Source organism: Choloepus didactylus, chromosome 18, assembly GCF_015220235.1.
Source record: "Choloepus didactylus isolate mChoDid1 chromosome 18, mChoDid1.pri, whole genome shotgun sequence".
In the NCBI taxonomy this organism is placed as follows: Eukaryota; Metazoa; Chordata; class Mammalia; order Pilosa; family Megalonychidae; genus Choloepus; species Choloepus didactylus.
In genome coordinates, this window is record NC_051324.1 from 3,816,907 (window position 1) to 3,840,420 (window position 23,514).

A 23,514-nucleotide genomic window follows, 5' to 3' on the forward strand; every position below is an offset into this window, starting at 1 on the left:
AAGGTACCCGATTGTTGATGTGTTACCTTGGACACTTTATGGCCTTAAGACTGTAACTGTGGAACCAAATAAACCCCCTTTATAAAAGTCAGTCCATTTCTGGTGTTTTGCATTTGGCAGAATTAGCAAACTAGAACAGTCCTCTTCTAATTCCAATGTGAATTCTTCACCATCTCTTGCAGCTCCTCGAGTGATAGCCTAGGTAAGTGCCACCTTTCTTCCAAGAGATGCTTCGCTTTAGAATGTGGGAGGATGGAGCATCTATGGAAATCTGGGTCACTGGGCCTGAACTAAAGCCCCTAGTTAACCGTTAAGAGTCATTTAATATCTGATTACACCAACCAACAAACAAATGTCACCTGGGATCCTGGAGATTCCCCAATGTTAACTATTTACTCTGAGTCCTTCCAATATTTTTCCATCCAAATAGAGTTTTGCATCTTTAAATAATGGCGTTACACTTAAACTCTGTCTTGCCTCTCTGATTTTTCACTTAGCAGTATATAAAAAAAAGTCTATAAAAATAAATAGTCTTTGACAACACAAGTTTGCATGCTGTATAGATCACTTTTTTTTTTTAATGGACCCATAACTTACTTTACCTGTTTCCTACTTTTGGACATTTAGGTTGTTTCCAATTTTTCAGGGATTGGCATAAATATTGCTGAAAATTATTTCCTTAAAAAAATTCCTAGAGGTGGAATTTCTGGGTTATATACATTTTAAAGACTCTTGATTTATGTTGTTTTTTTTTACCCTCCAGTGTGGATGTACCAATTCAACATTCAAACCTTCAGGCTATAAGAGTATCTTTTTCTAAACAAGCTCACCAGGACTGAAAATTATTCTCTTTAGTATTTACTATTCTGATAAAGGATTCTTAGTATGGTGTTGTTTGCATTGAGATTTGTTTGATGACTCATCAGAGTGAATGCTTTTTCTTGTGTTCCCTGAGCTGGCATGACACGTTTTCAATAGATCTACATACCCACACTCATCATCAAACATTTTTCTCCCAGACTGATAGAGGACTTAGTTTATACTTCAGATATATAGAAATTGGTGAGAGTAAAACAAAGATCAATTAGGACAAGTTTAAAATAAACTTTGCTCAGGTGTTTACATTTTATGCAATAAAAAGTAGGATTGGCAATCTTGAGTTCTCTTTCATAGGATGAATGGTTACCTACAGACTGTCTGTTCTGATTTCCTCATTGTCACCATTGTCAGGTTCTACTTCCTTTGTTTTTCAGGATCTCAGTGCCTGAGTCCTGGGCCAAATTTACCGATGACAATATTCTGCGCTCCCAGAGCGAACGAGCCGCCTCTGCCAAGCTGAGAGACGACATTCAAAACCTCTTGGTTGTGACTGCCAATGAAAGGTGGAATCAGTTCAACAAAGTGAACTTGTCTTTCACCAATCGCACTGCCGAGACTGCAGATGCTAAAAATAAGATCCAGATTCACCTCGCAAAGGTAAATCCATCACTGGTAGTGCACCCCGTAGCTGACGTGGACAGAGGTGGGTACATTGAGGACACAAATCTCTCACCCCTCACAGAGAGACACACTAAAGCACATGACTTCCCGGCTTATTCAGAGTAAGAAAAGTTAAAAACAGTATAAAGTGTACCATTTATTGTAGCCTTGTATCCAGGTGTCAACATGAAATTGGAATCCGTTGGGTTTTGGAACACAAAGATTGTACTATGTAATGAAAGGTTCTTAGTATTTAATAGAAACAAAAGTGTTATTGTTAGGGTTTAACGAGTCACCATATGTAACTAGAAGGTGAATTTATTATTAGAACACATGGTAGGAATGCTTTCTGTTAAACTATTTCAGGCCGTTTTTTTTCTAGAATGCAAATCCAAAGACAGGACACCATTTGGTCATTTCAAAGTGTTTCTGATACTAGAATGTTTTAAGTGCTCTAAGGATAAGAGTTTGACAATGACATTCAAATGAAGTATTCAATCAGAATGCAAATATTTCAAGATTGTTAAACAAAGAGCTCTTCCTTAGCATCAGTCTTGGAGCTCTGGTTATTTCTGTGTATTGTGCTGTACCTAGTTTATCATTTTTGTTTTAAACATCTTACATGGATGGCCATGTGGCTCTAAGGCCCAAATGAAGGGTCAATGTTTTCCGAGGCAGTAGTAATTTTCCTTTCTCTCGTATGATGTCTTCTTTGGCTGTCCTCATCCCTAACTCTAGACAACAAATATTTATTGAGCAAGACAGGGTACTTTATACTGAAAAGGGTAGAGAGAAGTGCAGAATGTCATGTTTGTTCCCAGGAAGCTTATGCATTTGGAGTGGAGCTGCATATACAGAGCTCATGAACAATGAATAACAATGCAAATGTACAAACTGTGGTTGCCCATAACAAATGCAGAACATGTTATTGGGTTTTGGAGGAAGACATGCACTTTCCAGTTGGGGTAACATCTTGAACAAAGCCACAGAGGTAGCAAATCAGAGTTGAATTCAGGTCTGGGAAGAGACTGGTTTGGCTGGGATAGAAGGCTAGTGTCCTGGGAGAGAAGGCAGGTTGGAGCCAGGTTACAAGTGACATTGATGGGAAGGTTAAAGAGAGAAGATTCTATCTCGTGGGAAGTAAGACGCCATTTTAGAGGTCTTTTAGAAGACTGATGTGATAGGATTCCTTTGTCCAACAAAATTTTGTGTACTACACTCAAGGCATTGCACTAAGCATTTTGGGGCTGTCTCAGTTTGCCAGGGCTGCTATAGCAAACACCGCAGATGAGTTGCCTTGCAGTTTTGGAGGCTAGAGGTCCCAAATCAAGGTGTCAGCAAGACCATGCTTTCTCTGAAGTCTGTAGCATTCTGGGGTGGCTTGGCAATGATCCATAACTCAATCTCTGCCTCTATCACATAGCTGTCTGTCTTCTTCTCTCTTGCAATGACTCTATACCTAAATTTCCTTTGCTTTAAGGAGTCCAGACATATTGGATTATGGCCCACCCTGATTCAGTTTGGCCTCACCTTCAGTAACAGGATCTCTGAAGATCCTACCTACAAATGGGTTCACACCCACAGGACTTGCACATCTTGTGTAGGACATGAGTCAGTCAATGACAGGGGTATACACACATGAACTTCACATTGACCCTGCCAACTCATATCTAAAACGAGACCAGACGTGAAGATAGAACTACAAGACATAGAAAACGACAAATTCCATGAGAGGTGCAGAGAGAACCCCTTGGAGATGCAGATGGAGTGGGAGAACTGCTTAGCAGAAGGGGAACTTGTTTGCAGAGGTGAGAGGTAGGTGTGACTTCAAGGAGTACGTCATGGATGAAGTGGGTGACGGACATAAGCATCGTTGTAATGACTGTTAGCGGGTTGTTGAGCTTTTGGGAGAAAAGTCACAGCTTCCATGGCAGATTTAAGAATTCCTGGCTCATCTGAGTGCTGAATCTGGGTGATTCTATGAAATCTGCTTAGGGGAGAAAAGATACAGCACAGAAGTAGCTCCAGGAGAAAAACTTGCACAGGAAGCAAGTGAGAAGTTAGAGAGAAAGACAAAGAGTCGGAGAGCAGTTGGCCAGAGGAAAGGGGACAGGGGAGAGTTTCAAGGAGACGGGGTCATCACAGAGGCCTTGACTTTGGCTTTGATGGTGCAGTTTCATTATTCCACCTGGAGCCAGAGACAGAATAGAGGGGCTGCAGCAGATTGGGTGAGTGGTAAGCGGAGGGATGAACATAGTTGATACAGGAGAGGGACTGGAGAGTATCCCTACGAGAGGGTATTCATAAAGGCATGAGGTTAAAAATAAAAAATTGGTGCTGTTTGGGCATGTCTCCAAACCACAAGAAAGGAGCCAAGGAAGAGAGAGAGTAACGCGGAGGACACGGAGAAATGGGATTTCAGAGATCAGGCCCCACAGTAGGTGGGAGAAGGGGGCGGTTTCCAGAGCGTATGAGGGAGGCTCAACTTTGCAAAGGAGAAAGAGGAGGAACCAGAGAAGGATCCCGATTCAGTGGGGCCTGAAGCATAGGACATTTATGGGACCCTCTTTATGAAAAAAAAAAAAATACAAAATTAGGAATACAAAACTGCCAGCGCCTCTTTCTTGCAAGTGAGGGATGCCAAAGAAGCTAAACTCAATTAGCATCAAGGCAAACCCTCCGCTAGAAGGAACACATCTCCTTGAGGGTGGCAGGAAGAGAGGGCCGGGAGGGAGAGAGGCAAGGACATAAGTTAGGGCTGCTCAAACTCCCCCTCTCACTTGAGTCAGTTATCCACAAATTTGTGCTGCTAAGTATCTGACAACCAGCTCCATGGAACAAAGGCCCTGATTTGTGACAGTGGCCAATTTCTGTGGTGTAAATACTCCCAACATGACACCACGGAACCCCGAGTGGAGAACAATGTCCACACCCAGTTGTCCAGGCGGGTGTGAGCCGGCTCTGGCACTGGGGACAGGGCTGGCAAGGAACAAGCTCTCGACAAATGGACCTCCTCATCAGAGAGGGTGGGGCAGGGGCAAGGGCTCCCCACCGACAGCCAAGAGGGAAAGCAGGGTGGTGAGGGGGCAGCGCCTCAGGCATTGGCTTCTCTTGGTTGCAGACCCTGCAGGAGATTTTCCAGACCTAAATGACCATAGAATCCATCAAGGCCATCAGGGAGAAGTCTGCCTTCCTGAAGGTGGCTCAAACCAGACTGGATGAGCGCACAAGGAGACCCAACATAGAGCTCTGCCGAGACATGGCTCAGCTGCGGTAAGGCGGGAGGCCTGGCTGGTTCTGGGCCCTTGGCAGATGCTCTTTCTGCCAACACACGGCCCTCCGGGCGGGGGAGCATAGGAAAGCTCGACGTGTCTGAGCCTTCTGTGAAAGTGTCAATAAACATCTCGCGTCATTCAGAGAGGTCAGGGCGGTATTTGGGTTTCTTTGCACTTCCCTGGAGTCTCTGAATGTTTCCAGTTTCCAGAACACCTTTTTTTTTTTTTAAACACATGGCAGAGTCCATGGGCTTTGTGTATATTTCTCAGTGCTGGGGACCCGTCAGAAAAGGGACTCGTGGTACAAATCCCACTGACCCCCTAACCTCCTGTTTGCTCTCATTGCCCTCTTTTGGCCCTTAATATCTGCTCTTGCTGTCAAAACATCCTCGTGCCCCACCACCCCTCAAACCTCTAATGCCTCATTTGGGCTCATTTCAGCTCGTTCTGCTCTTGGGAGAGGAGGAGAGCATCTGGCTCATCAAGCCCAGCTCCCACGTGGACATGGAAGGAGGGCTCTGAAGCTGCAGTTTATCTATTAAACACTAGTAGATGGATTTTATTATTGTTATTTTAACTTTGAAGGCTCCTTTTAGGATGGGCTTATGAGAAATTGGCCAAGATTTTATACTTCCCCACCCCCTATTCTGGCTTCATTTCCAATTTCCCAGACCTGTGAGTCTGCGTTTTCTTTCTGGATTTTGTCATTGCCGTTCTTGGGTCATCAAAGGCTCCTTGCAGAAGTTAATCCAATTTATGACAACTGGAAGAACAGAGGGGCAGCACCTGAATTTTAAAATCCTTTCTGGTGCAATGGGGAGACGCCACCAGCCTTGTCTTTCACTTGGGCTGTGAAAGACTTTCCTTATCATCACAAAGGATTTATCCTAAGGATAAAACTACTTTGAACTTTACCAAAGATACAAGTGGTGGGTTGAGGCAGTGGATTTTCTGGAGGGGAAGGAAAGGGAGAGCGTTGTGACCCAAAGAGGAGGATGATAATGAAAATAATGGTGATGATGAGAACAATGATCATCAGATCTACTACCGTTTGTTGATCTTACTCCTAAGCGCTTTACTGCAGCACAGACACTCCACCAGGGAGGAAACCGAGGCAAACGTGGGTTGAGTGAGGTGGTCCAGGGTACAGCTGGTGGTAAAAAGGAGAGCCACAAGTTGAACCCTCATCTGCTCTATTCAACAGAAGCAACCATTTGCTTCTGCCCCACTGGGTCTGTCCCACTGTTCGATGCTTTACCATCACCCCAAGCTGTACCTGCTCTTGGTTGACCTTCTCATTGCCCATATGGAATGAGTCAACCAAGCAGGTACCATATCATCGTCTCCGATGCACAGAGGACAAAACTGGAAAACTCTCCTCGTGGATATGCTTTAGAATATATGCAAATGGATGCAAATGGATGCAAATTGCCTTCATGTCCTGGACAAACTGCATTTCTCCTAGCAGAGCGGTTGTCTAGGAGGACACGTCACCCCAGCTTCAGTGTTTCTCAAAGTGGGTTCCACAGCACCCCTGCTGTGGCCCACCCATTCTTTACGATAAGCTGCTCTCCTCCTCAGAAGCCAGGTGCACTGTGACAGCTCACCTGAGGGGTTTATTGCTTCAGAGGAATCTGGCAGTGAGATTGCAGTTAGCAACAAAGTGTGACTTCGTGCGGACATTTTTAGGAGAAGCGGAGCTCTAAGTTTCCTTCTCTGGAAATTTTGGCAGGAGTTAAAAGTGGAGATGGAAATAAATGAATCATTCAGATCGCCATCGGGCAAAAACACAGGGTCGCTTTTTTAGAAGTGTTTGGAGTAGTGGTCGAGATGGCTTTGGAGTTACCAAACAATGAGGCATTCACAGCGTCCTTGGAGAAGTGGAATGCTTTTTCACTCTTTTTCCCCCCGTCACAGTTAAACAGAATTTGATTTTCCTTTACTTCCTGCCGACTCCACAGTATGCCTGTTTCCTCAGTTTATTGACTTTAGGACAAAACCTAGTTTTGTTCCAGTAAAGATTTCTAGTTAAAATATCCTTGCCAAAAATATGGCCCTAGGGTAACAACGGGGGAATTTAGGATTATTATTGGGGGAGGGGATTATTTTCCTTATTAAGCTGATAGTTCTGAAAGCGACCCTTTGGCTGCCCAGATTTAAGAAAAAAATAAAGATCATAAACTCAAGGGAGTGGGAACTGAGAAAAATTGCTCTTTTCAGTTTGAAACTTTTATTTTCACTTAAAATTTTCTAAACAGTTTCTTTCAAAAGTGATTCTAAATATCCTTGGCATCTTTGGTGAAGGGCCAGCCCAGGATTTGCTTTACATAAATAATTGTGATAGTCTTTTTTTTTTTTTTTTAAAGCAAAAACTACAGTGGCTTTATTTGTATTTGAATGCCAAATATTTTATAGTTTTGTAATTTCTGAAAAATGAGTGGCTTCAGCAGTACAGCTCTGCCAAGAACAAGGAAACTGAGAGTCAAAATGTGGCCTTGAAAGAAAACACAATGTGTTTTCTTAAATTATTAATTTAAGGTGATGATGATGAAAAATGTATTTCTAAAGCTGAGGCAAGTGCAGTATCCCCTGCTCATGCAGGGGTGGGAAAACATGTTCGTTAACTGTTTGCGTCTTATTTATCTTTAATTCCTCTTTATTTTAACATTGACGTTTTAGCGTGTATGCTTTGAACAGTTCCTTCACAGATAAATTTTCCACTAAGAGTAGAATTTGGCCGCAAGGAGTGACAACTCATGTATCATCCTGCCCCTTTACCTCCGTTTCGGATCGGGGTTCCTTTTGAAGCCTGGGGAAGTGTGACAGAGCAGGCTGGAGACAGAGGCAGGCCAAGGGTGGTTATAAACAACCCATCCTCGTCATAAATCTCATTAGCAGCCATCTGCAGCAGCCTCCCCAAAGATTTGTTCCTTTGCTGGTGAAACTTTACAGCCCGGGATTTTATTTAATTTTTTTCAAGGCTGTCTTGTTAATCCAAGTTGACCTCAGCAACACAAAAATGTGCTTTTAGTTTAGTTCTCAAGTTTTGTGTTTACCATCCCTAGACCAAAAGAAACTCAGGCACTTCGTCTTCATCCCACCCCCGAGGTAAGAAAATGGTCCAGTTTCTAAGCAAAAGGTGATACCTGGAGTGGACACGATCTCCCCGCTTTGGTGCTGCTCCAGGGAGCTGCTTGGAGGCCTTCCCAGCCCCTCTCATCTTGTGCTTGCTGCAGGTGCTTATAGATGAGGCCCTACACATCCCGGGACCCCCAATAGGCTCCTCCCCCCTGGGCTGGGTCCGGTTCATGATTCTGCAAGACCTATGGACTTGGACCTTGGGGTAACTCCCAGCTCCCAGGTCTGTCTCCTTAAACTGGGACAGAGAAGTTGGTCTTCATTCAACAGGTAATGTTTGCATGGCTGTCAGCAGCCTGGAGCATGGCAGACTCAGGCCCACTCTTGTGGGCAGATGGAGAGTTCAGGCGACGGCCAACGTCCCCAGTGTTGCACTGGGCAGTGTCCTGGTCCTGGGTCAGAAAGAGACCTCCCCAGGTAGCACAGCCTGAGAGTTGAAGATGGCGTAAGTTAGCTGGATGGAGAGCAGGCTAAGGGCTCTTGGGCTGAGGGGCAGCCAGAGTAAAAGTCCTGGGGTCTAACACAAGCTCATGGTCAGGGGACATGCTGGAGAACCAAGAGCGAAGGGTGCAGTGGCTCGTGATGAGGCTGTTTGGGAGACAGAAAAACAGGATTTTACGATTGAAGGGTGCAGGGGGGCATGAAGGAGAGGGAGGGACCAAGGATGAGGAGAAGGGTTCTGGCTTTGCCCGAGATGGGAAACACTGGCCGTCTGGGGTGCTGGGTGAAGGCTCCACTTCATCTTCCTTGTAAACCCACATCTGAGCCCGGGGTCAGCCATGGACAGGCGTGTCCACCAGGAAGGCTGTGCACAGGGGGCAGGGCTCGTCCAGCCAGCCAGGGAGCGTCCACAGTGGGTGTCCTCTCGGAGCGGAGAGGTGTCCCCCATCGCGGTGTCAGTGAGCTGGGTTGCTTCCGATAAACTCTCTAGGAGTCAAAGCGAGTTCAAGTTCCTCGAAATTACGTTACTTTCTGAAAAAATATTTGTTGTTTTCTTTCTGGCTCTGAGAGTAGCTGAATCTGATCATGGAAGAAAATTCAGACAATACAGAAAATAAAAAATACAAACCCATCCTCCCTTCTTTGTGCTATCTAGGGATAACGAGTTTTAGCATTTTGTTGTATTTGCCACAAGATACATTAACAAAACTATGACTGTGCCATGTGTAAAGTTTTGTGTCCTGAGTTTTTCAAGCAACCTTATATTGTATGTTTAGAATTTGTCTTTTAGAAAAAGGAATGCATACGGGGTTTGGAGTAGAAGAAGAAGAGGTTGCCTTGTACGCCATCTTAATAAAGTTCTGGGAGATCCCGTTTGGTGTAGATTTTGCTAATTTAAAAATAGGATGTCCAGTGTAATTTGGATTTCAGATAAACCACGAATAATTTTTTAGTTGAAGTGTTTTTGTTCAGTGTAAGTATATTTAGTATAATTAGTCTTTGCGAGATTTGGGATGCACTTATCTGAAATCCAAATTTAACCAGGTGTCTCGCGTGTTCTCCAGCAGTCCTGAGCAGGGGCCACTGCCCGCAGAAGAGAAAGGGGCCAACCCCAGGGAATGTCGAGTCCAGGACCCTGATGCCGATGTTCTGGGCTCTGCTTCTGCCCTTTTATCACAGAGAATTGAGGGTGGGAGCAGGACTTGGGGGCCAGTTTTTTAATGTGGCCACCGGGCCCCTTATTTCCTTCTTGGCTTCCTGGATACCTGGGCCCGGCGTATCCCCAGGTGGATCGGGGGCCTGCAGAGTGGCAGCTCCCCGACCCCGTAAACTCAGTTTCCTTGTCTGTTCAACAAGGAATTGGACTTGACCTCTCACGTTCATTTTCCAGCTGTGAAGTTCGGAGAAGTCATGAAATCACCTCGATAAATTGCTTCAGTGTGGCCTGGCTAATTTTGTATACTCATGAACTCTTTTCCATCTCTGGGGACACCCACATCCCTTTTTGTTCATTGTCACTGTTCTCTTTTTATTATTTATATTTTAATGATTGCACACATCCCAAGTCTGCTGATCAACAAATCCCAAAGTAAAGAAAACTTTGGCTTTGCATCACTGGTTAAAAGTTGGTGAACTTGGAGATGTGTTTCCAATTGACGGGAGTCAGGGGAACAGCAGATGTGTATGTAGCTCCATGCAAAATTGTGAGGAGTTTCCTAAACTCTGTGACCCTCAGTTTCCTCTTCTGTTAAATGGGGATGATTATAGTACATACTTCATAGTGGTGATGTGAGAATTCAGTTATCTGAATCATGTAAAGCACTTAGAATGATATGCATAGGATAAAATAGTCAATAAATATTTTCTTACTATCAGTGCTTTTTAATAACCTGTTCCCTATTTTCTCTGTTTGGGGACCTCAAGGTCCTATCCCTTGGATATTACTGGTACACAAATCAGTGGGGTACAGGGAGCCCTTGCTTAATGTTCCTCTGGAAGAGAAAGCCTTTCCAAGTGTAAATGCAAGAGAAGAAATCCGAAAAGAAAAGAGAGAGATTTGGTTTACTATAATTTGAAATCTTGTGTATAACAAAATCACATGAACAAAATCAAAAGGCACTTGATAAATGAGAGAAAGTATTTGCCATAAGCAAAAAAGACCCAAGAAAACAATATACGTAATATTTAAAGAGTTCTTTAAATAAAAATTTTATAAATACTAACACCACAGTAGAAAAATGAGCAAAATGACAGGGAGGGCACAATTCACAGAGGGAACATAAAACGACCAACAGACTTTTAAGAAAAGTTCACTAATAATCAAGGAAATGCAAATGAAAAATAATATTGATTAGACATCTGGGAAGGAACTGTTTTTCTGGGAAAGGGTGCCATTTTTCCTCTCTGGCTTGATGAAGACCTTGTAATGTTTCTCATCATCATAACACGATTAGAATTGTGGTTTGTTTCCAGCTTGTGTAGCTAATTCTGTGCATTATCATTTTATGTTCTATTAAGTTTTTGGCGATTGTACAAATAAATATGTTCAATCTGGGACACAGAATTGCCTTGAGACTTTGCAGGGAGGGAGGGGAGCACGTTGCAATTTGAGGAGGCCTTATTGGACTGACTTGCATGACCTTTGCCACTGAAAAATTAGTGTCCCCTCTGCCCGATACTGGCTTCAGAATAAAAACAATTTGCAATGATAAAATGAATGTAAGGGAGTCCAGCAAAGTTTTGACTTTTCCCATTTTTATCTGCTATTTGAAAAAATATCAAATGTTTAAAAGTTTTCCCTATTTCTTTTGTGGTAGGTATCTTTACTATACATACATGTGCATAAACATAGCTAATTTGCTGGTGCCCCAGGAGCATGCTCAGTTTGCCTGCAGGGTTATGGGGCACAGTTGGCAGGCGGGGCCCAGGCAGCCGTGGCCTGGGATCTGTGCTAGGACCATGCACAGTGATTGCTTTCTTTGCTTTAGGAACGTTCTTGCATGGGTAGAAGCCATGCTCTGCTGGGCACCTCCAACAGGCATTCGACAAACACGCCAGCCCTTAACTCCTCTGCTCTCCTAACCAGGTACCGATTCCTTCTTGCAGCCTGGTTAACGAGGTGTACGAGGTGGACGACACCCTGCAAACCCTGCAGCAGCGCCTGAGGGATGCCGAGGACACCCTGCAGTTGCTGGTCCACACCAAGGCCACCCTGGAGCACGACCTGGCCATCAAAGCCAACTCCCTGTGCATCAACCACGAGAAATGCATGGGCATGTGCAAAACCTTCCCCAGCACCCTGGGGCTGGTCGGCTGCTGTTAGGGGACCCCCACCCGGAGCCGGTCTCCATACGCCTGGTCAGAGACGGGCTCAGCACTTAAACTGAGGGCAATCTGTTCACTTATTAAAGGATCGTATTGATAGAAATGTACCCATTGCCTGTCTTGGGAGGCCTTTTGTTTGCGTCCAGACCTTGACTCTCCTATTTACTAGGCTTCTGGATTGTGTGAAGGACATAAAGAAATAGAATCACAGTACTAGAGAAAGTTAAAAAAAGATGATTCATATTACTCTTGTTATTTTATATGTGTAAAATGAATAGGCAGGAAAGGAGGAATGTATCACATTTGATTCTTGTTACTTGCAGCAGTTATGTTGTCACTGAATTAGAGAACAGCGAACCGTTGCTCCCAGAGAGATATGAGGTTAGGTTCCCGAGAGCCTCGGGTCACAATGTCTTCATCTACTGATCAACATGTAACCTTGCTTTACGTGAATTTCTGGCTAAAGGCATCTTATTAAATGCATGTTGTCGATTCATTAGCAGTGAATTCACAGCCAACAGCCTCTAACTCATGCCTGCACGAAGCTTCTCTAACACACATCACAGCCTTCCTGCCCTTAGGAACACTTCACGGCACTTCGGTGCTACACTTGGGGACCATCTGGACAAACTGCAAAATGTAAAAACATGTGGCACTAACTATGCCATAAAAAGGACACTGTTTGCAGTATGAGAGCTGAAAGAAGATGACGGGGCATCTCCTTGTTCGACCTTAGCTGGAAAGGTATGCAACAGGTGACCCAGATTTTTTGCCACCTTGAGAATGACGGCCCCCAGAAGTGCCTCAGGTGTTCATTTGGGGGTGACAGTAAACATCAGCAAGTATGCAAATTTGCAGATATGGAATCTGCAAATAACGAAGATTCCAGGGCAGGAATCATGGAGAGAGTGGGTTTTGGGCTCTGCCTTAGAGGGTGCAGAGAGAGAAGGGCCTTCAGGATAGGGGGTGGTTGGGGTTGTCTGAGCAAACACAAAGGTAGAAAATAGGGTGCACTTCCAGTTTGCTAAAGCAGCTGGGATGCAATACACCAAAAATGGGTTGGCTTTTACATGGGGGGTTTATTAACTTACAATTTACAGTTCTAAGGCCAAGAAAATGCCCCAATTAAGGTATCAACAGGATGATACCTGGACTCTGAAGACAGGCTGTGGGCATCCTGGGTTCCTCTGTCAGCTGGGAAGGCACGTGGCCAGTGTCTGCTGGTCCTTGTCTCCTGGGTTTTGTTGCTTTCAGCTCCTGGTTCCCGTGGCTCCTCTCTAAGCTTCTGGGGCCTTCTCTTAGCACATCCAGGGTTTTTCTCTCTCCAAGGGCTTTTTCCCTAAGCTCTCTCCAAACTTCTCTGGGTGTTTCTTTCTGAGCTCCCTGGGCTTTTTCTGTCTTTTATCTTCTCACAAAGGACTCCAGTAAAAAGGATGAAGACTCACCTTGAATTCACTGAGTCACATCTTAAGTTGAAATAACCCAACCAAAAGGTCCCACTCACAATAGGTCTACACCCACAGGAATGAATTAAAAGAACATGGCATTTTTGGGGGTTACATAACAGCTCCAAACCAGCACAAGCGCATTTGGAAAAATCCTAAGTAAACAGGTTTGACTATGATGCAGAATATATACAAACACACATGATGGGTGATACGGCTGGCAAAGCAGGTGCGGCCCTTGGGCGATAGGTGGAGGAGTTCAGGGGGCTGATGGGCGGAGGAATGGTTTTATGAAGGTGATGCTTGAGCAACAAAAGTCTGAATTAGAGAGATGGCGGTGGAAACAGAAGACATGAAAATATTATAACAAATCAACAGGGCTTGGTATTTTACATCTGGGGTCCTATGGGGTCCAAGATGTCACAGAGGCATGAAAGCTGGAGAGGTCACTGCTTAAATTGCAGGAGATCTTGTGGTAGCTCAGGCATTATCTTTTAAATTACTATTTTTTTTTACAAATGATAAAGTCTGTGTATGACATTTTGGAAAGTAGACAAAAGCACAAAGAAAGAACTGAAAATTGCTCATTATTACAACACCCAGGAATAATCACTATCTGTCTACATTTTGTTGTATATTCTTTCAGCCCTTTCTCTATAACCATGTTATAACTCTATAATATTTATTTACATAGAGAAATAAAAGGTAATATTTATATTTATTTACAGATATAAATAACAATGTTTGTATTTAAATATATTTTTAATAATATATTTGGGAGTGTACTGCTGATTTGTAACTTCCTTTTTCCCTATTCAAATATTATAAATGGATTCCCGCATTATTAGCTATTCAACCACAATATCATTTTTGAAAATCCTTCCTTTCTGTCTTTAAAAATAGTAAATATTGTTTGTGGAAATTTCAGTAAAAAACAGAGAAGCAGCAGAAGAAAATTAAAATATTCCTAACTAGATGTTTTGATAGACATTTATTTTGTTTCTATGTTTATATATGCATTTTCGTCTCAAAAAATGGGATCCTATTGAATAAAGAAGCTAATATTTATAATGCACTTATTTTTCAGGCACCATTCTCAGTGTCTTACATTAACTTGTTCATGCTTTTTCCATCTAATATATATGCTTTCCACATCATTAAACATTTGAACACAACTGCATTCATAATGGATTTTTAGTATTCCATTAGATCAAGGAACCAGAGGTTTGTTTTTTTTCAGAACCAATTTCCCATTATGGAATATTCATACTGTGCTTGAGTCTTTCATTTTATTTTTAAGAGCTCCCTCTATATCCATCGCATGAATCATTTGTCATACATATTGAACATACATTCTTTATGCCACTTGCCTTTAAATTTTGTGTCTGGTGTTTAATGTACAGCAGTTAAAATTTATAAGTGGTTCCTTTACGATTTGTGCCTTTAAAGTTACGCTTGGAAAGTGTTTCCTCACCCAAGTTTATTTATTTATAATTTTTTCTAATTCTTTTATGTTTTCATAAACTATATTTAATCCATCTGGGATTCATTTTGATAAGATGGAGGTGAGATGCTAGCTTTGAAGCCCTTTGTTCTAGGTGCTCTGAGATGGAAGGGGAAACTACTGGAAGGAAGGGTTTTCTCTCTTCTTTTCTCGCTTATTTATCACTGCCTCTCTCTCTCCCTCTCCCGCCCCCACACACAGTGTCAGCTTTTCTCTGCCTCTGGTTCTCTGCCTTAACCACTTGTCAGTCAACCCCAATCCCCATTTCTCTCCTGTGCTTATTAAATATTTTTAAAGATCTCATTTTGTCAATTTCACAAAACATCTCTAAATGCGAGTGGCGTTGACATAAAGCTGATAAGCTTGTACTCAGAGTTGTTTCTGTGGTCTCCATATATCACTTTAGAAATTAAATTGTAGGTTTGATCATTCTTTGTTCCTCATGGAAACAGAAACAAGTGTCACTAAAACACCTCACAGAGTAATCAAGTGTTGATATTCTTCATTTTTAGTCAACAGCAAGAATAAACAAATTCCACATGTTTTATCTGTTATATATTTGGGAGGGGGAGTCTTTCCAGCTTTCTTCCATAAATTTTGACTTTGCAGTCTGTTTTGAGGGACATATGCTTGTGTAGTCCTTTTACTTAAATATACATTCCCAGCATTATAAGACAGTGATGCAAAGAAAATGTAGTTCAGGCAAAGAAACAGGCTAGTCTCCTTGTTATTTTGGTAAACCGTGGGCAAGGTTAAATTCCACAAGTAAACTTCTGGTTTCTGGTCTAAAATATTGCAGCTACTTTGCAAGGGCAAATGTTCTAATACGAAGTCTGTGAACGGCCAAAAGTAAAGAGTGTGGTCCTGCTTCAGAATCACAAACTACAAATACCAACGCATGAGCTGGCTTCATATATTTAGGCCCAAACTATGTTCAGTATTCTGTGGGCTCCAGAAGGGCTTCTGGAATGTCCGAGGCTCCCACTTACCCAAGCATCGTTCCAGTTTAGAAATGCACGTAACTGCCCCTAAATAGCCGAGCCACCTATAATTTTAGTAATTTCCTTTTATGACTCTGGGCAGTGTTGTCACAAACATCTCACCGGGCTCTCTGGGGCCCTGAGTTCATGCTGTAAATAACTGAAGTGTGGGGTCTGGCTTTGGATATAATTTTTACTCTGCACTGAAGATGGGGTGGATTCCTCCCCTTTGTGTGCATGGCTGACCCGTAGTAGGAGGTGGAGAGGCTGCTCCTTGCTATGCTTGCAATCTTCCCTTCAACCGCCAATCCTCCAGCCCCAGCCCTCCAACCTCCCGGCAACTCTGGCTTCACCAGTGTCACCATAACTGAGGCCAGTCTTCCATGCAGAGGGCTCTCAGGATCTTCTCTGAGTCCTAGCTTAGGACACACGGTTTGATGAGTGTTCATGCACTCATGTGGAAAAGAGACAGCACTTAGACTCTTCACCAAGGCTGGCACCCAGGCCAGCTCTACACCATTGGAGTGCTGGGTTGAGAAGGATTCCGAGGCCACTTGTGACCTCAGGCAGGTAAGAACCTAGAGGTCCCTTTGTGGTATCTGCAGGAGGTCCAGGAGAGAGGGGACAGCACAGATGCTGTCATCTTCTGCCCTAAATGGTTCAGAATTCTTCCTCAGCTCAGATCCTTAGTGGTCAACATCAAAAGGCTTCTGTTTTGTGTTCCATGTCCCATTCCCCTGGCATCTTGGTCTCTGCTAATTTTGCTGGGAGCTAACAGGAGATCTTTCCTGCTGCCAACTTTTTCCTTTTAGCAAAGACCTTCCATAGACCATCCTATGACCCCAAACGCGACTCAGGGATCCTCACGGTAGAGAGTTGGGTGCTTGTTGGGGATCGAGAACCTGGTGTTCTGTGATGTCCCACAGCGCATGGGTAGGTACAAGTAACTGTTATTTCTCAACTACTTTGTCTTTCCTCCCTTCTAGTGAAGCAATGTCTTTGGACGAGGTTTCAAAGTTCTCATCTTTGGTATTTTAACCCTGGAGTAGCTCAGACATAGTGATGCTTTTCCTTCCTTCCACAGAAAAGACACCCTGCTTGCCTTAGAACTCATTCTTTAGGGAAACCTATGCATTTATAAATAGCAAAACTCTATCTTTTTTAGTTATTGAGGGTTATTTAGTTATATCGAGGATAATCTTAATGATATGGGAATGCTCAGGAATGACTACGGTTCGTTAATTTTCTTGGGGTATGGTAGGAGCATATTGGAAGCAATGTAGTTATTTTAGGATATTTGTTTTTCTTATTCCTTTGTTTCGTTTGAAATGTTTTTTAAGAATTTTTTGATAAATAAAGTAAAAAAAAAAAAAGTCTAACTATGTTTGGGGGCTAGTTATTTATTTGCAACAAGCTGGTTGTTTTCACCTCCTGACCTCAGCCTGCTACATGTGTGTAGCAAAGACAGAGGTTCTTGAGGAGAGAAAAGACCAGACAACCTGAGAGGAAAATAATGAAGCAGACAGGACCCAGGAGTAACCACACACACCAGACTTAAAGATTACAGGTTGGCATGTTAATGTAGAGCTGGCTGGGGCAACCAACTTTCCCGGTTCCCTAGGCTCTAGAGGGAAAGTAACCACATTTTTGAGGACTCGTGTTGTGTGCAGCTCCTCCCCTTGAATATGGGCCGACTCTCTGATCACTATAACCCACAGAATGTGGCGGAAATGATGCCATGTCAGCTCTGGGCCTAAGATGTAGGCCCTAAGAAGGCCCAGCCTTATGCCCCTGGAAGCTAGCAGCTGTTATCAGAAGCCTGACTTCCCTGAGACAGCCATGCTGAGAGGGAGCCCAAGCAGCCACATGGAGGGGCTCATGGGAAGGAGAACCGAGTCAGGCAGATGCCCTTTGCAACCCTCCACCTCTCCTGGTGCTTCCCTGACACTAGGTAAAGCAGAAGAACCAACTGGTCAACCCTCAGCATTGTGAGACATAATAAGTTATTTTAAACTCCCGAGTTTTAGGGGGGCAGTTTGTTACACAGCAAAGGCTAACCAGAACAAGTTTTCCCTGGATTTTCAGATGCCGTGTTCCTGGGGAGGAAGAGGGTCCGACATTTGTTGATTGCTCACCATGTTCCTGCCGTATGACGTGATGACATCATGAGATATTACTGATGCTCTGCAAATGGGGAAATACAGGCCCAGAGAGGTTAAGTTCACCAGAGAGGTTAAATTCACCTGCCTGGGGTTACTCACCTCATACAACAACAATGGTGGATTAAGAATTCAGCCCACTCCTCTGGCAACTGGAATCTGAGCTCTCAACCACAGTTCTGTGCTGTTCCCCTTCTCAACAATGACAACGACAAACGTATATGTGTAAACCAATTGTATTGACTGATTCAGCATTGAGCACGGAGGCACTCAAAGAGCTTTTAATTTTGGAAAATTTGTATAAAATTAAGGCAGGAGTGGGATCCTCCTTCTGGACCACTGAGCACATCTTGAGATTGGTACAGAGTATGATAATAGCTGACTTTTTCTGAGTATACACATACTATTTCATCGTCATGGTTATTTTCTAAGGTATGCATATTTAAATTACATTTGCATTTTTAAAATGAGTACATTGAGATTTGGAGAGGTAAGGTAACGCTTAGTCAAACCACTGTTATGTTTCAGTCAGGAGGGAAAATCAGGGTTGTTTCCGACACCCATTGCTACATTGCTATGTGACCACCAACTCAGCTGCTCAAAATGAATTAGATATTTTTAAAGGTTGTGATTTTTTAAAAGAAAATTCTCTTAAAACCAATGTGGCATTTCTCCCAACATATATTCACAAGGGTATAATATTCTTAAAACAATATTATCAGGATAATAAATTAATTTTGCTCTGCGAAGTCCTAGCTCTCAACCGCTATGACTCCGTCTTTAAGCAGAATTTAAGGATAACACCTAAGTGTTTATACTCTGTATTCATTTTGTTGAATGGGAAAAAAAATGATGGAACACTCTCAGTTCCAGAAATGAAATATTATTCCTCGCCCGACCTCTTCCAGCCCCCTCTGGAGGCTCGTAGACACTGATGGATTGTCGGCCACGTGTCTGGGTCTGGGCAGCATATTTCTCCCAAGGAGCGATCAGTCCCAAACGGGAAGTGATTGTTTGCTGATGACTTACACCAGCATTTTGGTTCCAGTTAACTAAAACAGGTTCTTTTCTGGATGGGTGCATCTTGAGTTGTCATCTGAGCTGGGGTTCTTGCTACAGAAATAACTAACTTACTCCAGACAGAAAAGGGATTTAAGAACTGGGTCCCTCTCTTTCTCACCTTCACCTGGGTTTTCTTCATCTCCTCTGGTTGAGTCTAAAAATCCTCAGCTCACAATATATTCCTGGCTCAAACTGAACTCAGGGCATACAGTCATGCATTAATAAGACGAGTACTAAGCATTGCGGCGTGACAGTGCAGGGACTATAGGAAGGAGACTAATTATGAAAAGCAGAGACCAAGAGTCAGTCTATGGACACAGAGCAATTTATGGAGAACTTCAAGAATCATTTGAGTTCTGGCTGGTTGGTATTCAGGATGAGTGAGTAGCTTCATGGAGGACAGAAGTTTTGAAATGTGCTTTGTAATCAGCTGTTCAAAGATTGAAGGATAAATGTTTTTCTCTTAGGGAGGGACAGTTTAAAGGCTCAGGGCTGGGAGAGAAAGATGCACCAGTGGAGAAATAATGAGCAGCTCCATGGTTCGTTTCAGTTGTAGAGAGCAGAATCTCCTCTAGCTAGTTTACACAGAAAGGATTTATTACAGGGTATTAAATGCCTTCTAGGGTCACTGGTAAAGCTAAAGAAACAGACTCTTGGCTGACCTTCCCAAATGACTCCCACAGCCTCACAGCTACATGAGGCTGTCAGGAAAGCTGCCGTCGAATTGCAAAGACACCACTTCAGCCCCCAGATCCAGAGCCACGGCCACCCCTGCTGGGACCAGAAAGCCACCTCCCCTAAGCCAGGAAGCTGCAAGACACAACTCTCGACTCCAGAAACAAGACCACTGTCATGGCAGCAGCAAGAGTCACACACCATACTCTTCCTCTCTTCCCGTATAGCTCAGTTCCCAATTCAAGCCTCACACAAGCCTGGCTCATGAGTGCAACCTAAGTCACATGCAGAACCCAAGTTGCAAGACAGTTTGCAAAGTGTAGTTTTCGCTTTTAAGCCTCTGTCGTCCAGGAGGACATCCTTTCAGAAGGTTTGAGCAGATATTGAGGGAGCCAAGCCACACCCTCCCAGCTGGAATTGTGCAGACAGCACGTTGGGTGGAGATGGTTTGGTTTGAACCATTTGATCATGGTTTGGAGATTGGAATTATTTTGGAAAAGAGCACTGGAAATTTATCATGGTTTTGAGTGAATGCGATTGTTAAAGAAATAGATTATCAATCTGATTACTTACAGAGGAAAACACTATTGCTGAAAGCATGGACAGATATATAGGAGAACGTATCTTGCAGTATTTTTTGCTTAAAACCTTCATATAATACTCATTTTGGGGTCTCAAAATCATGAAGTGATTATTGGTAGGAGATCTGTACCTGCTTTACAGAGAAAAAGCTCAGGGAAAGTCACCCATCAGGGGTATGCCACTGGGCTACAGGTAAAATAAGTATTTGATTTGTTCTACATTCCATTTATACGAGAAGTATTTTTAAAACAGACAAATGACTGGTTTCCATCAAAAGAAATTACAGCATGAATCAGTCTGACAGATCTATCTGCAAAATACAACACTAGTTTGAGGTGAAGGAACCCATTGGGCACAATGCAGAAATGAGATGGCCACGTGATGGTTTGTTCTGACTTTGGGGCAAAAGCTGTGACCAAGAAAAGAACAAAGGAGAGGGTTGCTCTATTAGTTAAGCTTCATTATTGGGAACCAATGATGGTGGCCATTAGTGCTGCACATTGAGTCGTTTTCAGCATTCCACCCCCCTGGTCCCCTGGTGGATGAACTGATCCTTGTGACCAGTTCTAGCCAGTGAGGTATGAGTAGAAGGGATGTGAGCCTCTTCAGGCTTGAGTATTTGATTGCCATGTGTGACACTCTGGAATTCTCTTCCCTTTCACATGACAACAGCATCATTTGTGATGTTCCTTGAGTGATTATTATAAGCAGAACTTACCTGCTGGCCCATGGTGGCTGAGTAGCATGAGTCAGAAATAGAGTTCTGTTGTTTCAAGCTATTGACCCTTTGGGGGTGTTTGTTACTGCAGCATAACCTATCCTATCCTTACTGATACACCAGCCACCAGAAAAAAAGAAACAGCTGAAGACAGGGACTAAGTGGAGAATGGGCATTTTCTACTCTGAAATTTGGCCTCCTTATTTTCCCAGAATGTAAGCAGTAAGCAACTGGATTAAGTAACCAATCCATCCCTAGAAGTAGCAGGCTGGAAATAGGACACGACATGGCCTTCCAAGCACAGAAGCAGCCAGCCCAGAGAAACAGGTGTTCCCAAGTCTGTAAGAGTCCAAACAACCCACAGAAATTTATTGTCAAAATTCCCAAGGGCTGCAGGGCTGGAATGGCAAACACAAATGTCTACCAGGTTAGCTGGAAGATGTAAATAAAAAATTTTTAACTTTCCTGGTTTTATTCTGCTATAAGAAAGACCATGCAATCAGGAGAATAAATGGCATCTGAAATTCAGCTTCTGTGTTGGAGAAACAACAGAGAGTGTTGGAGGCTGATGAGCAGGTCTTGAACAGAATGAAGAGTGTGTGCCCAGTCTGAAAGAGGGAGCTGCTATTCTGCTGTGGCCACAGACTGCTGCACAGGAAAGTCACACTTCCACGCACTATTGCTGGGGTATTTAAACCCTAGTGAGAGAGTCAGGGAGGTCCAACTTGAGGAGATGAGAGAGGGCAATGAATTGCAATGTGTAGCCCATATCAAAGAAAGAACCTGGAAAAAAAGATAGAAACAATTCCATGATATTTATGAGACAGTAGGAAATCTGAACACTGACTGAATACATAAGAAATTTTTATAAATGTTTCTATGATGGATAACGGTATTGGGATTCTTTGAAAAGGGAGAACTTATCTCTTAGAGATATTTGCTTAAACATTTATGCACGAAATGATATGATTTGTTGTATTTTCTGCAATGGGAGGGGTGGGGTGTAGATGAAATGTAATTTGAGTTGAAGGTTGCTGAAGATGGGTCATGAGTGCATGGGGTTCACTGTACCGTTCTGACTGCTTTAGAATATGTCTGAAGTTTCCCATGACAAAAAGAATTAAAAACACAGGGAACTGCCCCGATCCCCTTCGAAACAGGGCACCCCACACTGATAGCTGAAAACTCTCCCAGCTTTGCCTGCTACAGAAGCCCACTCCCCTGTTCTATTCCGCCACCCCCAAAAAAGATACCAAGACACAGTGATGTCTTTCTTTCCAGACGTCTTCAGGCCTCGGACACCTGCTTCCTGTCTCCTTCATCATCGCTGCATTTGCTTCACCTGGAGAGACCCCTCAGCAGAATCCAGAACTGAAACTGCTATTGATGTTCACATCACACGTGTACCGCCAGGGCCCAGCGAACATCAGTATATACTGTCAGCCTGTATCCTCGAAACCCTCTTTTCCTCCTCTTTGGAATTTTGTCAGGCCTCATGTCACTGGCCCAAAAAGAGCAGCAGAAATATTCATTTCTGCCAATCTGTGTCTCCGATGGGAAGATGTGCCCTTTGGATCCGTTTCTCCATGTGGTTCTATTCCTTTCAGGCAGGCTCAGGGAGTTGTTAGCATTTTAGTCTGACTCTTTAGAAAGCTGAACTTGTCCTCCGTCCACCAGGTGTTGGGCTGGCACATTTCCTTTCTTTCTTTCTTTTTTGTTTTTTAATTTTCCCTTTCCTTTCCTTTTGTGCTCTCTTGGGCCTAGACCTTGGTTTGCCTCGTATGCTCTTCTGGGTTCTGCCTTGGGATTTTCCCAGAGTGAGAGATGTAAAGTCACCGGGTTCTCCACCTGCCAAAGCATCCATAAGTCTTGTCCACTGTCCTTTCTAGAGTGGAGTCATTGTACCCAGGATACCTGCTTCTGCCGTCCAACATCTGGGTCCCTCTAAAATGGAACCACGTCATAAGTGCATTGAACATAGGTGAATTTATCTATTAGTATTTGGTGGGGTGGGGGTGGGGGATATAGAAGAAAGAGAGGAAAGATGGACGGAGAACACTCTGTGCGCTCAGCAGTTTGCCCACCAGTCCACTGACAAGCACGTGCACTTAGCAGCTGTGTGTGTCGGGAGATGTGATTGTTGTTCCCTTATTCTCAGCCCCATGTACTTTTCAAAATGTGAGCACGACCACACCAGAAACCGTCAATGCATGTCTGAGAAATCCATGAAAAGGAATGATTTTAAGGATTTCCTGATCAACTGATTAAAAAAGGTGACCACCGTTCCTGGGCCAGCTAAGTAGGGAATAACAACTTTCCACCCCAAATCCCACCCCTGGGAAGCAATTGAAGCATTGAGGATCCTGGAGACACAGTGTACAGAGGAACGAATAAAATAGTCTACAGAAGACAAACAGGATGAAGACAACCGCGAAGGAGCAAGTTGGAATCTTCATTTATGTCACTGAAGTCATCCAATTAGACGCATAAAACAATTGAATGATTTGGTTTTATGACTCTGTGCTTGGAGGGCAATTTAAGAAGTTCATGAGGGTAACTTCGAGCAGCTTCACCATTTGCCCTCTGAGTTGGCTTCAGAACTGATCCCCGAGGAGGAGGAGACTCTGCGGAGTCGAGTCCTTCCTGGGTCCTGTTCCGTGTGTCCCTTCTCGTGACGTCCTCGAGCCTCCTTCCCAGCCACACCTGCATCCCATCAACCAAGACCAGTTTTC

General features: G+C 43.5%; 1 protein-coding gene across 1 annotated transcript in view; it reads left to right on the top strand.

Moving 5' to 3' along the window:
- TEKT3 (tektin 3) overlaps positions 1 to 11,724 on the top strand; it is a 28,257-nt gene extending 16,533 nt beyond the window's left edge. The window contains 3 exon segments of the mRNA XM_037809326.1: positions 1,231 to 1,476; positions 4,601 to 4,752; positions 11,439 to 11,724. Of these exon segments, the coding sequence (XP_037665254.1) occupies positions 1,231 to 1,476; positions 4,601 to 4,752; positions 11,439 to 11,655 (615 nt within the window). The 3' untranslated portion in view covers positions 11,656 to 11,724.
- Positions 11,725 to 23,514: the final 11,790 nt, after the last annotated feature.